Consider the following 17376-nt stretch of genomic DNA (forward strand, 5'->3'; position numbering starts at 1 on the left):
TACGTTTTATGACATTAATGCTATGGCAATTAAGTTAGTGTAGTAGTAGCTGAGGGATCAATAAATAAAGCAATTAAATCGAACAAAAATCAGACCCTGTTAATGCGGACATTTGACTTATGACAAAAGTAGCAGTATAAAGTACTAGGAAAAGGACAGACTTTTCAATAAATGCTGTTCTGACAACTGAGTATCCATATGCAAGAAAAAAGGAAGGAAGGACGGACAGAAAAGAAAACAGATTCGTATCTCACACTAATAAGCAAAAATCAAGTAAGGTAGGTAAAAGACCTAAGTGTGGCCTATTTTTTATTAAAAAAAATAAAGGTTCCAGAAAATAACACAAGAAATTATTGGGGGTGTGGAAAGATCTCTTAAACAGGACACAAAAAAGGCATTAATCATAAAGGAAAATATAGATAGAATACATTACATAAAAAGTAACAACCTCTCTTTGTAATAAAAAAAAAAAAAAACCCAAAAAACAGCAGAGAGAATAAGACGCCAGGCAGGTCACAGAGGGAGAAAGTTACCTGATCACAGTGTCAGAAACTGAAGGGGCTGGTATCTCATGCTGCCGGCAAGTAACAAGCTTGCCAGCTTCACGGATGCTGGCAGAAGACAGAGACTCCCGAATGAGAAACCAGGGACAGCTAGTTTCTCACAACAATAAAGCAGCCAAGGCAAACAAGGTTTGACTGCCCTGTATCCCGCGGATGTGCGGACACAGACGGCATTCAGCAAGTACTTCTGGAAAGGACGAAGGGCCAGGGAGCACCCTCGTATCCTCGCTCTCCCTTCTCTAAGGAGAGTCTTCCTCCCCACGCACAGGCAGGGCAGGCACTTGGTGGAGTGAACAGTCGAAGACTCTCCACCTACTTATTCAAGCCTCTGCAAACAGGAGAGAAGGAGCAGCACCTACACAGTTGATGAATGGCATCCATCGTCACCAGTTTTACTAACTATGGAGCCAGAGTGGAAAAGCCACCCTTTAGGAGCATCCCCACCTCTCGCGTCCTCGCAGACCTGCCTGGGCTCTGGCTCAGCGGGGCCTACCCCTTCGTCTCTTAACCATGCTTCCATGCAGAGGACAGAGGCGGAGGGCTCTTACTTTCTGTCTGTCTAACTGCTGGGTGGTGAGCTGACTGAGTCCCGAGATTTAGATGGGACTGAAACACAGGCCTGCACTTGGGGCTCAGGGCCAAAGGCTGCTCCTCAATTTAGCTCCATCAGCAGTGCCTGGTGGGGTTCAGGGGACAGCTAACAGGAAGAACTGGATCGTCAAATCAGGCTCTCCTGAAGCAGAGACCTCACCCTCTACCAAGCTTCACTAACATTTCAAGTATATAAGCAACCAAGTGACACGAGGGAAGCAGGGACAGCACTGCGGCTTCCCGCAAGTCTCGTTTGCAGCTTAGGTCTTCCAGCCCAGAGTAATCGACGAGTTCTCTAAGCAAGGTTCATAGTCAGCTCACATGGGAGAGCGCATTTAGGCCACGTCAATCTCCAACATACTCTAGGAAGTCGAACAGCTTATAGGACATTCTCCAGGAAGCCAGGCCTCACCATTCTGCAGATTCTGGGCTGTGTTTACCCGAGGTGATCCTAACCAGGGACATCCTGCACAAAGCATGCCACAAGTAATTCTCCTCTTAGCAAAATGCCTCCGCCTATTTACCACAGAGGTCAGCTAGCAACACATTTAACTGGATCATCTGCCTTCTTTCTTTCGTGGGAGTGTCACCCTGGAAATGAGAAGGGAAATGGATCCCAGGCCAGCCGCCAACTCCTTCCCCAAAGAATAATCACACTCTTGCCCAGACCATTAAAAAAGATGACGTTTTCATCTCCATTACAATATGTTTTTGTAACTATTTCTTGCATTAATGAGATTCTATCATTAGAAAGAACAGTTTTTGATATTTCTAACTACCTGAATAAATGAATGAGTGATTTACTATAATACAGCCATTTGAAAAGCATGTTTTCAAAGACAATTTAATAATTAAAATGTTCATAATAAATGAAGTGGAAAAAATATCAAGTTGTATCACTATGATTTCTATTATTGTAAATACTATATGCAGTGAAGGGAAATAAGTCAGTGTAAGTTTCTTTTAATGAACTGCTTATTTTCTTCTTTATATTTCTTTGTATATTTCAAATGCTTTACGAGATATTACTTTCATGATTAGGAAAAACTATTAGAAAAATATCCTCAGCTTAAAAGTTTCTCTGCTGCTTATTCTGTAAATATACCATCTTACACTCACACCCCACCCTTAACCTGAGCAAAGTCAGCTGCCCCTCTTCTTGCTCCCTCTGTAGCCACACTACCCCTGTTACCATCTCCTTACCACACTCTATGATAACTGCCCTGAGGACCCTGAGAACAAGGATCCTTCTGTACATATTTTAGTATCTGCAGTACCTAGCAAAATTCCTGACATAAAGTAGATCCTTATTAAATGTTGGATAAAGTAATAAATGCTAATAAAATCTTATTTTCAAGATTGTATTTCATATTGTCAATCCACACCTGAGACATATTCTTATGACTGAAAATACAACTGCTACAAACTACAGCTTTGGATGTCTCTTCAGGCGTCACAATTTCACTTATGTGGATTATTTCGATCTGTAAACTTTTATTGAAAAGTATGTCCTTTGCCCAAATGAATTACGGATTTTTAATCTCAGAACCTCTGACTCTTGCCACTTAAAGAAAAAGGAAGAAAGAAGAGGAGGAGAATTAGCAGTGTAGTATTCATAGTGGCTTGCTTTTGTTTTCTGGATTCCACACGTATGACTTAGCATATCACGAAAGTATGAAAAGTTAACTGAATTAATTGAACTTTAAAAAGAAGATACACACATACCTGAAACAGTGGTGGAAATCTTTCATTCTAAGAGAGCTACATGTCCAAAGATTATTCTTCCAATATGAACACATCAACTTCTGGTCACCAATGATGAAAGAGGAAGGCCATGCCTCACAGTCAGGAGGTAACCCCTATCTCAGCTGGAGAACACGACAGAAGAGATGGGGATTTGTTTTCTAATGTTTCCTTTAAAACACAATTCTTGCTGTTATAGTACCACTTTTGAGGGATTGTTATCTGGGTGATTTATACAAATTTTCAAAATGTTACCAAATAACCTAAGGTTCCTTTTTCAATGAGTTCACAAATTGGATTGCACTTGTCAAGTAGAAGGAAAACCAGAAGGGGTATTTTATATGTGATTGATTTCCTCTGAGGAAATGGATGACATGATACATCACTGCAATAAGATACCTATATTATTGTCATAAATCATATTCTTCAGTTCGAGCTTTCCCATCTAAAAATCATGTAAACTTCTCTTGCACAAACATCATGGCTGCTTTCTAAAAACACTAGATGCTTATCATTTTCAGCATATTTTCCCACTCTGTTTTTCTTAATATAGTTAAATAAAAATGAGGCAAGAGAATCTGACTGGAGTAAGTACATACATAGTATGTAAGAGAAACGACTGATCTCAGAAATTACTTTGAGAAATGATAATAAAGGTACACTTTCAAATGATACTCCACTAATAGAACTGGCTTATGCTCAATTCTTCCACGTGTTCTTACCCCATGTTCTCCCTCACCTTCTGCATAGAGTTTTGGGGACAGATGTTTGAGAGAGCTACATACAACTCATACCTTCATGCTTTATAAATTTAATAGAAGATTCCAATTTTTCCACCTTTGTATGGATTAAATCCAAAGTCCTCAGTAAGTGTACAAAGAACTCACATGCTTTGGGACTTTTCTCCTGTTGTCACTGTGTCTTCCAATAAACTTTTCATGCTAAAAAAAAATCAGGATGGATTACCACTTTCATGACTATGTATAACTCTATACATTTTTTTTTTTCGGTGAGGAACATTGGCTCTGAGCAGACATCTGTTGCCAATCTTCCTCTTTTTGCTTGAAGAAGATTATCACTGAGCTAACATCTGTGCCAATCATCCTCTATTTTATGTTGTATGCCATCACAGCGTGGCTTGACGAGCAGTACTACGTCCACACCTGGGATCCGAACCTGTGAATTCTGGGCCACCGAAGGAGAGCACGTAAACTTAACCACTATGCCACCAGGCTGGCCCCATAAATTAATTTTTTAAAGAATTCTAAAAAGACTATTACCTATCTACTAACATTACTCCTTTTAAAAAATTTAACATCAAGAAACTTCTATTAAATAAAGTATCGATTGTCATTTAAGTATCACATTCATAATATTGCAAGGTTAATATTTGCTTTTAGTATTGTGTTTTCAAAATCTGAAATTCTGAACACTCCGCAGCCTTCCTCCTTGATGTGAGCAGAAATGATTTCCAGTAAGGACACAAACACACAGCCATGGCGGGCAGAGGGCGCCTCTGAACACCACGATCAGCAGACATGCAGGCACAAGTCTTGCCTCCCACAAAACAGCACTGTCGGAAGGCTGTCCTTATTTGCCTCTCAGCCTCCTTGGGCTCCTCTCTCCTTCTGAGCTGCCTCCTGCCCCCAGGACCAGGCCTGGTGGTCTCTGATCCGTGCCTCCTAACTGCTCTTTGCAGGTGCAAGCGAAGAGCTGAGATCACCCCTGCAGCCCGCTGACCAAACTCAGACACACCATGCATCTCTCTTGCACAGGTCTACACTGAAAACCTTCCCTTCTCACTGTGAAACAAAAGGACTGCCTTTCGCCAAAGGAAGGGAAAGCAACAGCTCAGCGAGGGGGTTAAGAAGAAGGTGAGAGAAATCTCTTGGTCTGTGATACAGCGAGAGAGCCAGCCCGAGGAGAAAAGTACTAGTCTTTTTTTTTCCATTTTTTTCGAGCCAGGGGCAGGAGATAAAAGAGAGGCTGTGCTGGTACCATCATTTTTCCCTTCGCCGTTTTAACCCCCAGATTTATAGACATCAGGGAATTAGAATCACTTTATGCATCTCCAGCCTGGATTTCTGCGCCTTCCCCCTCCTCATCACAGTCACACAGCCCAGGGCCTGAAAGTTCCAGCTGCTTTAGGTAGCTCTGAAGCCCCTCGCACAGACCAGGCAGCAGAGCAGCTGCTCAAGGAGACGACTGCAGGATGGCTGGCAGGATGGTCTTTCCAAACACATACAGTGCATGAAGGTCTACACTCGTGACTGAGAGGTTGGTTTTGCACCCTGTCAACTTGCTACTAAAGTGATGTGGTACTAAAGCCACTCCCTTTGGGGAGTAGGATGACGGGAGAGTGGAGTGGTCACCAAAGAAGAGCCTTGGGTGTCAGGGCACAGGAAGGCGCCTGTGTGAGGCTTAGGTAGATGCATGGCCTACGTGATGATGACTGAAATGCTGTCTGGTGTTAAGGGAAACGTATTAAATGGAGAAAAACTAAACTAAAGCCATGTGTGGTTGTGCAAAAGCAGTACCAATTGAACTGCTTTACATTTACAGCTAATTACCATGCAGCACAATAATGATTTTATCATTTTTGTCAGATTGACTTTGCTATAAATTTAAATGCAGACATAAATTCTAAATACTCAGGCCTTGTAATTTACTGTTTTTAAACAATTATTTACTGAATCCCTTCTATATGCTGGACACCAAACTATGTATTGGAAATAAAAATAAGACTGAAACTTGCTAAAAGACTGGATCTTAAAAGGTCTCATCACAAGAAAAAAACATTTTGTACAAAAAAGCACACTAAGACAATCCCTGCTCCCATGAGGCCCACAGTCTTGTTGAGGAGGAGACAGCACCCAACAAACGTGAAGCATCAGTGTAGGTGTAAATGACGGCAAGGACATGAGGCAGTACCAACACCAGGCCCAGGAAGTCAGGCAAGGCTTCGATAAAGAGATGTCAGAGCTGATTACTGAGGAACCAGGAGAGTTGCCCATCCTTCCCCAGAGGGAGGAAGAGTTAGAGGAAGAACTCTTAGGCAACAGGAAGAGGAAGTGCACTGAGCTCAGAAACGAAACACCGTGTAGAGAGTCCAAGGAGCTGCTGCGTCGGAACTAATGTGGGAGGAGTCCCGAGATGGTGAGGCTAGTGAGGCAGGGAGGAACCAACCAAAATCAAGGATCACACTAAGGAGTCTGAGACCTAAATGGTGACAGGAAACCACTGCAGGACTTCAAAAAGCAGAATGACATGATCAGATCTACATTTCAGGTCAGATTTCGTTTTACCAGAGAGCGAAGCAGAGGTCACAGTTGGAGACACGCAGGGCAGTTGAAGCCCATTGTGATGATTTAGGTCACAGATGTTGGGGGCTCAGGTTAGGCTACGAAGGACAGAGACCTGGATGGGCTTGAGAAATAGCCAACAGGTACAATGAAGCATCTCTGTGACTGACTAGGTAGAGGAGAGAGGGGGTTGGAGATGGATTTCAACTTAGGCCAATGTAACTACTGAGCTGGAGAAGAGAGGAACAGAGGCAGTTTGGTGGGTTTCTGTCTTGAGTTTTCCTTTTGTTGATTTTCAAGGGGACAGGAAAGCATTAGAAATTATGAGTTCCCTCTTGACAAACTGAGTTTTACATGTCTCAGGGGCTTCCAAATGGAGATCTCTGATAGGTAACGGAGCATACATGTCTGAAGCTAAGGAGGAGATCTCAGCTTAGATGTATATTTGGGAGATGGCACTTTCTATCAGTTGAAGCCATCAGAGAGGGAGAGAAGGCAGCCAACATCAGCAGCCTATGGAAATCCAAAATTTATGGGATAAGCCGATTAAGAACAAATTAAGAAAAAAAGGTAGAAGAAAAGCAGGAAGGCATATGATCACAAAAATCAAGGGAAGATAATATTTTAAGAGGGTGCAAACAGTCAAAGCCAAATGCAACATAGTGTGCACTGGTACAGCCATTTTAGAGAACAATTCAGTTTAAGCAAGAAAAATGTTAATATGTGTGTCCAATGAGACAATTAAAGGATAGTTTGTATAAGTGAAAAAAGGACATGAAGTAAATATCCAAAAACAGAGAATTAAATGGAATATGATAGTCTGACCCTACCGAATATTTCACAGAAGTCAAAGAAAACAAAGTACATCTATAAGGAAAAGACTTTAAGAAATGTTAAGTACAAAAAAGAGCAAGTTACACAACAATATAGACACAGTGATAGCAGTTATTTTTAATGTATTTCTCTATGTATACACAGTTGTAAGAAAAGCTATAGATGGCACAGTCCTGGTGGCCTGGCAGTAAAGTTCAGTGTGCTCCACTTCAGCAGCCCAGGTTCAGTTCTCGGGCACAGACCTACACCACTTGTCTGTCAGTGGCCATGCTGTGGCAGCAGCTCACATACAAAAAGAGGAAGATCAGCGGATGTTAGTTCAGGGCACATCTTCCTCAGCAAAATAAAAAAAAAAAAAAAGGAAAAGAAAAGCTATAGAAAAAGTTTGGAAGAATGTACACCCAGCTTAAGTCCAATAGTTAACCCTGTGAAGAAAGCTGGTATTTGTTTGGGTCTGTGGACAAAGGGGCCTTTTGCTTGATTTGTATCATTTGAGTTTTTTTACAATGAAAATGTTTCCATGTAATAGTTGTATAATAAAACATATTTTTAAAATACCATCGAGATCAAGTAAAATTAAAATTGAAGAATATCCATTAAAAAATATCAATTTAACTTATCAATTTAGTAACTTTAATAAGCATAGGTTTGGAAGACTAAAGGGAACAGAAGATAGATAACGTTGAATTGAGAGAAAATGGCAAGAAAAGTAGTATTACAGAACATAAAACAGAGAAAGCCTGGTAATGGATAGGAAGAAAAAGAAGTGAAGGGAGGATTTTTATGAGAGAGAAAAGAAAAATGATCTTCTCAGGAAGCCTGGTTGCTAAGAGTTTAAAAAAAGACTAGAGGTCACAATGCTAAGCGGAGGTCATAAGATGCAGCATCTGCTCTGGGGGGGCGTAAGAACAGCAAGGCTCGGAGCAGCATGAGGAATTAACTGAGGAGTCAGAGCAAGAGACTCGGGTGAGAAAAAGGACAGAGCCAGCTCAACCAGCATCCCAGGCTCACAGCCAGCAGGCAGGAGGGAAAGGTGCACAGAATTCGCAAACTGTCCCCTGGTGGCAGCAGATGAAAGCTCCTGCCGGAGGAGGAATGTCTGAAGAACCTGCCGGCAGGTACGAGCTAGAACCAGCACAACGAGCTAACACACTGCCTGTACAGGAGCACCACCAGCACTGGCTGTGCAACTTAGGGACCGGCAGGCGTTCGCCGTGGACCGCTGAGAAGGCGGACATGGACCCGGAGCCAGCAGAGCAGGTGCACCGCCCACACCCTCACTCCACAAAGGAGCAGAGAGGACGCAGTGTCGCTTACCTAGACCTGACACAGCTCGGCACGTTCGCCGTGGACCAGTCAGAAGGTGGACACGGACCCAGAATCTGCAGAGCTCGTGCACCGCCCTCGCCCTCACTCCACGAAGGTGTCGCTTAACTAGACCTCACACAGCTCAGAGAATTCCTGTTAAGTATGAACAACAGGAACCACTTGGGAGTAGGATAAAAGTAGAAATCTCTTTTGAAACCAGGATGGGATGTCCCAAAATGCCTCTGTTCTCAAGGAAAACAATTACCTCTTGGTGGTCATGCTCTTCTGGAAAATTCTTAGAGGGGCGATGAGTGCTAACAACAAACCACAACTTCCTAGGAGGCTAGCTCACCCAGAACAACGTGGCCGCTGCCAAAAGGTGCCTCCTGGCCCAAAGCCGCTCCTACAGCGCTGCTCAGAGTCAGTGAAAGCACAGGTGATAAACCCAGGCTTAGGGTGGTCCCGAGGTGCAAACAACCCCAAGCCTCAGGTAAGTGCTCTGCGCCCTTTAAAGGACCAGGCACAGCAAAACTCCATTTCATTCAGGGGCAGGGCGGGGGCAGCGGGACAGGACAGCACAAAAGCTGGAAGGGAAAGGCTGAGAATTTTCCGGGTGCAGCGTCTGGAGGCATGACGACTGACCCCATGCAGGAGACCATCATTTGGGGGCTGCGTTTTGCCCAGCCTATGTAAATTACCACTGGACCAAGGTGAACCCCATGTGGAGAGCTCTCACCGCAGGAGCCCTCTCTGCAGCAGAGGCAGACTCCTCCTCTGGCTTATCCTGCAGGCCGCCTTCTGAGCATCAGGAGAGAACAGCCAGCTCCGATCGTTTGAACACGGAGCATCAACCAGCACCTGAAACAAGGACAGTAAGGTAAATCTGCGCTGAAAATACACTCTCAGACACAGCGTGCACAGGGAAGCTACGTAAACCCGTGACAAAAACCGCAAATACATATGGACATTTCCCTAGTAGCTGAAAATACACCATGGTAAATCCTTCTTTATGACATTTGTTCACTAACACTTTTCAGAAAAATGTCCTGTGCACTCTCAGTGCTTGGTTTTTTGGGAGGAGAGCGAATGGGAGGACTAAAAGACTACTAACATTTCACATTCTTGACAACTACAGTAAAAACTTTTACAAAAGTTACTCATTTGAAACAGACATTACTACTAGTACTCCTCAATTCTCAACATTTTTAAAAATGTTTCAACTTCAGTTTCCTGAAATGCTCCTTTTCTTTACCTGTCATACTCTGATACGAAATGTTAGCAAATTAAAGCAATACAGGGCAATTGTGTGTACGGACCCCAATCACAGCTTATCTTTTCCTGAGAATCTCTGAGGTACTGGGAAATAAAAACATTCTGTAGTCCCCAATCCCACAGTGGCTGCTTCCTCTGAGCCATGCTGACCACCCAGTGAAAACCGCATCCATGCTCCCATTATCAGTTTCCCATGGCGCTGAGAAATGGCATCCAGCCACTTCTGGAAGCAGGTGGAAAACAAGAGGCAACCTAATGGTGGCATACTGAGAGACATCAGCGCGTCACAACGTCATGAAGGCACCTTGTCAAAAGTTTCAGGCTGGGCGTCCCCCACGTCTCTGCCGTCCGACTGAGATACTTTAATCCCATTCACCAAAGGCTGTGGGATGAAAGATTCCAAGGTCTGCATCAGCCACTTCAACCTCAAATGATCGTATTCGTTGCAGTGAAGATAACCTAAAGGATTAAAAGTTTTAATATGAATGCAGAGACACTGTTAAATTTCCACTTTTGATCAAATAAATTTCAGAAAGAAATCAGCTCACCCCAATTATGCAGAAATAGGACTCAGAGGTAAACATCATGATTATTTTATGCTTTAAAAGCAGAAACACACACACACACAGCATAAAACATGCACAGCAGTCAGGCCGGCACAGTCTCTCAAAGGCTCTCACCATCTACTCACTCAAATCTAATTTTGTGAGGCAAAAACCTTTAGAGAATTATGGATTCCTAAAGATATGCCATACAACCAATTCCTCAGACCCATTCTCCCCTACAGCTCTTAAGAGTAGACAATCTATTCGATCATCTATCGAGCTCCTTCCAGGACAGAAGGCCTTCATTTTAAATAAAGGCAGGCATGTGGAATGTGGAAAAAGCACGTGCAGTGCTCCTGGCTCTGTGGTTCAGACAGACAGGCTCTAATGATGAGCTAAGAGACTTGTGGGGGAGTTCCTCAGCCCTCCTCAAGAGCCTCAGTTTCCTCACCTGTACAATGGGGACTGCACCTAGTGAAGGGCTCAGAACACACCACCCCAAATACGCCGCTCTGGTACACTGATTATTTTGAGTTAAAGATACCTGAATAACAGCAAACACAGGAATGGCATTTGACCTTCCTTTCTCCTCCTGAAAGCAGGAGATGGACTCCCATGGGAAAGATACCCTTCCTATTCCAGAGGAAAGAAACATTCTTTAGTTTTTTTTTTATGTCTTTCTTTTGGGGGCAGGGGGGAGGAAGATTGATTGGCCCTGAACTAACATCTGCTGCCAATCTTCCTTTTTTTTTTCTTTCTCCCCAAAGCCCCAGTACGTAGTTGTATATCCTAGTTGTAGGTCATTCTGGTTCTTCTACGTGGGACACCACCACAGCATGGACTGACGAGCAGTGTGTAGGTCTGCACCCAGGATCCCAACATGCGAACCCTGGGCCACTAAAGTGGACATGTGAACTTCACCATTCAGCCAGGGCTGGCTCCAAAAGATTCTTATCACCAGAGACAGGGAGTCAAGGCCAAGAGAAATCCATACAAACAGACCTTGCTAAAAATAACTCTTCCTTTCTTCTCCCCATCTGTTTCAGTTACTTTTCCACAAGTGGCACTGTTTGTTCAACCTGGTATATGAGCACTGAGGCCTAGCTACTTCTTCGGGTCTTCATTTTCCTGGGGCGACTCCCCTAACTGGTAAAATTTTATTAAATAAAATTTGTATGCTTTCCTCCTGTTACTCTGTTTTATGTCAGTCCCAGCTGGAAACCCTAAGAGGACAGAGGAGAAATTTTACCTCCCCTATACTAGCTACCTTACAAAGTGGTTGCTAAGATTCAATGCGATCCTTCAGTAACATATCTGGCATAGTACTGTAAAGCAGTGACTACAAATGTTTATAATAATTACTAACAATTCTTGTGTCTTTATCTTGTGCCAGGCATAGTCCTAAGACTTTCCATGTAGCAACATATCTGACCCTCATAAGCCCATGGCGCAGAGGCCTTCAGTAATACTCCTGTTCTACTGATGGAGACTCGGGCCAAGAGTGAAGTGCTTGGCCAGGTTCACAGGGCAGGAAGCCCAGACCTGAGTCCAGAGCCTACCTCTCACCACAGACACATGGCCCCTCGGCAGACAGGGCACCTCACTCCCTCATAAGACAGTCTTCTTTTCCTTTATTTAAACATATAGTTATTTATTTATAAATATTTACATACTTCTTACATAATAAAATTACATACAATATGTGTTTACAAAATATATACCTAAATACAAGCATATTTTTTAAAATGCATGAAAGTATAAAGGAAGAATATCAAAAATTACCTGAAACCCACCGTCTTCAGGTAACCACCATTTAACATTTTGATAAACAATCATACCATATCTCTTCAAGCATATAAGCCACACATAAAATTTATATAAATGCAATTTTATTTTTCTAGTATCACTTTTTTTTTTAGATATGCTTTTTTTGGTGAGGAAGATTCGCCCTGAGCTAGCATCTGTTGCACATCTGTTTTGGTTTTCCTCCCCAAAGCCACACAGTGCATAGCTGTATATCCTAGTTGCAAGTCCTTCTAGTTCTTCTACAGGGGATGCCGCCACAGCATGGCTTGATGAGCAGTGTGTAGGTCCACACCCAGAAACTGAACCAGTGAACCCAAGGCCACTGAAGCGGAACGTGTGACCTTAACAACTACACCACCGGGTCAGCCCTTGAAGTATCAGTTTTTCACCTCATTCTTCAACCGCCCCCTTCACCAACTGCCCAACTATCCCATCAAAAGAAACCTCTACTATCAACCTGACATATATGTGCTTATATGATTATATGCCCAGGATTACAGTTACACAGTTCTCTGCTTCCTTACTCTTCACTTATCCCAACACTTCAAAGGAAACACCACCATGTCAACTGGCACAGAGACACATAGTCTCTAAAGGTGCTAACAGTACGTGCAGTGGTGTCCTCTGCTCAACCATTGCCAGGGGCTGGGGCTCACACTGCTGTCACTGACAGCAGCAGTAGCTGAACATCTTTCTACAGCTGTCCTGTCATCTGTGCTTTATTATTATGGGACATTACCAGAGGAGCAGCAAGGTCTGAGTAGGGGAACATTTAGTTTTAGCAAGTACAACTGCCTTGTCCCTCCACCAAATTCCTGCAGAAGTAAGCGCTGTTGGTCTGATACGGGACGTGATACTGGAGCACAGCCCTTCATTTCTCACACAATGGAGCATCTCTGAGACTGCCTATTTGCTGTTAAGTTTCACTTTCCTGTCAACTGCCTATTCTTACCCTTTGCCCTTTTCTACCTATTGCACTATTTATACTTTTCTTATTAAGGTGAGACCTATTTCCATAGTATAGGTATTAACCCTTTATCTGCCATCTGATTTGCAAATGTTTCCTAAACTGTCTTCTGAATTTGTAGATCTTTTTTAATACATAAGTTTCACAATTTTTTGTAGTCAATCATATCACTTTTATAATTTCTAGGTTTTCTGGTCTTATTTAAGGTGGTCTTTTCAACGTAAACATTCATGCAGGCCACATTTGGCATCACCCTACACAGAACAGGAACCGCCAGTGGCCAAGAGGGCAGGCTGACATCCTCTTTCCTAGAAGGCCTGTGGTGGCTCACACAGCTGGTAACTCAGTACGAGAAGTTGAGACTCACATTGGGCAGGTGCAGGAGCCGTTCTGGCCTAAAAGCCTCATGTCCCACAGGAGCCAACACCTCTTCTAACAACTGCACAGGCACAGCATCCAGGGTCCCCACAGGAACATCCCGATTACAGTGCTTCGCTGCACTCAGGAAGACCCCAAGCAAGGTCTCAAGGGGTTAATTGGTCTTTCTTTCAGGGCACGTGCATTTTACCAATCAGAATCATTTTTATCACATGCAACGTTGCCTAGAAACACAGTGACAGTCTCTGTCAGGTTACCAGGGAAACAAGCTAGAGAACTAACTGAAGATGAAATTCTAACGTCAAGGGGGAAAAAAATCTCTGTAAACCCTTTGCTCAAATACATATACATATGTATGACCGTATGAGTGTGTATATACATCTACGTATCTATACGTATCTATACATACGGTGCTGTTGTCTCTGATCGTCTATCCACTGGTAAAAACTTTCAATGACTTCCCATCATCCACTGAATAAAATTCAAACACCTAGCCTTTAATTTCAGGTCTGTGACAGGGAGGCCTCAAGACAACCTTTCAATTTCAACCTCCCACCATCTCACCAACACGCTCTGTGCTCCAGCAGATGTGGCTGACGAGCCCACTTCTCAGCCACTCTGCACCTCACCTCCGGCGTGTGCCATATTCCACCTGGTGCGAGAGGTGTTCATGCACACTGCTTCCTCCCTACCGCCCGGCCCACGTCTCCACACGGAAGAGGGTCAGGAGATGCAGCAGTTTTGTTAGGGGCAAAGAAGCAGAAAACCAGCTTCAAGCTGCATTTGCTTAGGAAGTGCGCTTCTTAATTTAGTTCACGTTTCTCTCAGGTGCTTTTGGGAGATTCGCTGATGTGGCTGTGGAGACAAGCGTGGCTGCAGGGCAGGCAGGCCCACCCCAGTATCTGATCAGCCTTGTGGAGCCCCGGCTCCAGGTGAATCAGCTCTGGGAGGCTCCACTCAGCAGGCTCCAGCTCTGCCTTCTAATCTGCCTTTTCAAGAAGTGATGAACGTGGACATGCAAGTTCCTCAGGTTAGGCACGTGCTCCCAAGTGAAAGGCTGGCTTCAGTGCTCAATTCACTGTCTAGGTTTCCACTCTTTCAGATGCTGACCACTAAGCACTTGGAGATCGTTGATGCATTTAGAAAGGTTTTGTTGGGCGGGCCCCGTGGCTGAGTGGTTAAAGTTCCACATGCTCCACTTCGGTGGCCCAGGTTCACGGGTTTGGATCCTGGGCTCAGACCTACTCAACTCACCGGCCACCCTGTGGCAGTGTCCCACATACAAAAAAGGAGAGGAAGATGGGCACAGATGTTAGCTCAGGGCTAATCTTCCTCAGCAAAAAGAAAACTTTTTTTTGGTTTTCCCTTAACATTAGATCCTACATATTTTAGTGGTTTCAGCAGGAGGCTGGGTTAGGATACCCAGCTGGTCATACCAGAGGACACAGAAGTCTTATTATGTCCACATCCCTTCCAGCTCCACACCCAACATCCCATGCCTTGCAGAGAGCCTGTGCTCATTAAATACAGCTGACAACTGAAACACAGCCTTATAATAAAAGACATTTAAATCGCTAAAACTGAAAATCAGGGCAGCTTTTCATTAAATTATAGCTTTAGTCAAGATTCTCCATTCAGCATTTTAAAATATCTCTCAGCTGAAATATAGGTTTGTGCTACATATTGTGGTTTGGCCTAGATATAGATTTTATTTGAAATAGTTTTAGATTGGTTAAACTTTTAAAAATATGCAATATAAAGCATCACAATCCAAGTTTCAGATATACACTAAGACCTACTACATTGAGGTAGAATTAATGTCATGTTTAAATTGTCAAAAATAAACTAAATCTTGATATCTTTTCATCTAAGCAGGAAAGAGGTGAATTTAATAAAAACTAAGCCTTGAAAAAGTCATTGAAGCTTTACATCGACAGATGACAGCCTTTGGTCCACGGAAAGAAACTAAAACTGGCAGTTTCATTCATTAATTTATTTTGGTACACATAACTTAGTAAAAACAATTCTGCCTACTTTCAGTTCTGCTAATTATTCCTTGGAGCCAAAAGCCATAATGATGATTGTTTTATGTCCCTCAGTGCAAAAATTGGAACAATGACACTGTCCATCCACTATAAGTACTATGAAGGCTAATGGTAAGGTTCCCTGAATCACCTGGAAGCAATGTTACAGATTCACAGAACAAACTGTTAACAACAAACTGACAACAGATTAAACACAACAGGTCAAAATACACTTGAGTGTACCACTTCAAGGTTCTGTCTGCTAAGCACCTGTATGGACTGGGCACAGCGCTCCAGCTGCAGAGAGAGGTAAGTGGGAGCCTGTCCCATGCTCAGCAAGCTCTCTGAGGGAGGAATCTGGGCAGGTCAGCAGCTGCATAACACTGGAGCCTGCAGAACAGTCAGGAGCACACGACTGAAATCTGAGTTCAGACCCCAGCTCTGCCACCTAGCTAGGGCAATTTAGTTAACTCTCTGTGTCTCAGTTTCAACTCTAAAGTGGGGATAATAATGCCCAACTAAGAGGGTTGCAGAGCTAAATAAGATCATGTACACCAGTGATAGTCACACTGGGTTCTTCAGAGTCCTAGGACTTCAGAAAGATGTTTGTCTGGAAATACAACATAAGATGGGGAAGCAGACTACTAAAAAGTGTTTGAAAAACAAAGATTTAGGCAATGTGATTAATACAGTCCTTGTACATCCGAAGTGTTCCAAAATGGTCACTGTTTTTATTCTTACCAAAAAGGAGGGGCACCTAACGCAGGGAGCTCTGGGAAGGCAGTCCAGGAGGGTTGATTCCTGAGTGAGAACCTGAAGAATGGGAAGGAAGTCGCAGGGAGAGAAGGGGAAAGCAGTTCCTGTCAGTGAGAGCAGCAGGAGGAAGACAAAAGCAACTCAGGAGAGAAATGGTCTTTCTGATCTTTTCCACTACCAGAGCAGACTCGATGTCCACAAGGGATTACTGGCAACAAAGAGAATTTCACACCTGGAGGGATCTGGCTCTCAGCAAGAAAGCAGATCAACCCTAAAGACTCCACCAAAAACTGTTAGAATTAATAAATGCATTCAGTAAAGTGACAGGACACCAAGTCAACACAGAGAAATGTGTGGCGTTTCTATACACTAAAAGTGAACGATCAGAAAGAAAAACTAAGAAAACAATCTCATTTACAATTGGATCAAAGAGAATAAAATACCTATGAACAAATTTAACCAAGAAGTTGAGGGGGCTGGCCCCCTGGCCGAGTGGTGAAGATCACGTGCTCCCATTCGGTGGCCCAGGGTTTTGTCGTTCAGATCCTGGGCACAGACATGGCACTGCTCATCAGGCCACACTGAGGTGGCATCCCACATAGCACAACCAGAAGGACCTGTGATTAGAATATACAACTATGTACTAAGGGGCTTTGGGGAGAAGAAGAAGAAGAAGAAGAAGAAAAAAGAAAAAGATTGGCAACAGATGTTAGCTCAGGTGCCAATCTTTAAAAAAAAGACGCTGAAAGACCTGTACACTGAAAACTACAAGACACTGATGAAAGCACTGAAGATGACACAAATAAATAACGAACAAGTGGGACTACATCAGACTAAAAAGCTTCTGCACAGCAAAGGAAACCATCAACAGATGAAAGGGCTACCCACAGAAGGGGAGAAGATATTTGTAAATCATACATCCAATAAGGGGCTAATACCCAAAATACATAAAGAACTCATACAACTCAACAACAAAAACCAAACAACTCAATTAAAAAATGGGCAGAGGACCTAAATAGACATTTTTCCAATGAAAATATACAAATGGCCAACAGGTAAAAGATAGTCAACATCGCTAATCAGGGAAATGTAAATCAAAACCACAAGGAGATATTACCTCAGACCTGTCAGAATGGCTATTATCAAAAAGACAAGAAATAAGTCTTGGTGAGGATGTGGAGAAAAAGGAACCCTCATGCACTGTTGGTGGGAACTGGTGCAGCCAGTATGGAAAACAGTATGGAGGTTCCTCAAAAAATTAAACACAGAACTATCATATGATCCAGC

At 43.2% G+C, this 17376-nt stretch overlaps 1 protein-coding gene across 15 annotated transcripts in view; it reads right to left on the reverse strand.

Annotated features, from left to right (window-relative positions):
- NSUN3 (NOP2/Sun RNA methyltransferase 3) overlaps nt 1-17376 on the reverse strand; it is a 59275-nt gene that overhangs the window by 22895 nt on the left and 19004 nt on the right. For 6 of the 15 annotated variants that reach the window (XR_011529259.1, XR_011529260.1, XR_011529250.1 and 3 more), the window contains 4 exons: nt 9918-10072; nt 9078-9199; nt 3785-3838; nt 2880-3022 (listed from right to left, as the gene is read on the reverse strand). Coding sequence is in view for 3 of the 15 variants with exons in the window: in XM_070582935.1 (XP_070439036.1) it covers nt 3019-3022; nt 9078-9199; nt 9918-10072 (281 nt within the window). In the remaining 12 variants the exon portion in view is untranslated. Of the gene's footprint in view, nt 1-2879; nt 3023-3784; nt 3839-8350; nt 8495-8606; nt 8753-9077; nt 9200-9917; nt 10073-17376 lie in introns of those variants that run through there. The other 9 variants (XR_011529258.1, XM_070582934.1, XM_070582933.1 and 6 more) reach the window with 6 other exon arrangements.

The sequence above is a fragment of the Equus przewalskii genome, chromosome 18, assembly GCF_037783145.1.
Source record: "Equus przewalskii isolate Varuska chromosome 18, EquPr2, whole genome shotgun sequence".
NCBI lineage: Eukaryota > Metazoa > Chordata > Mammalia > Perissodactyla > Equidae > Equus > Equus przewalskii.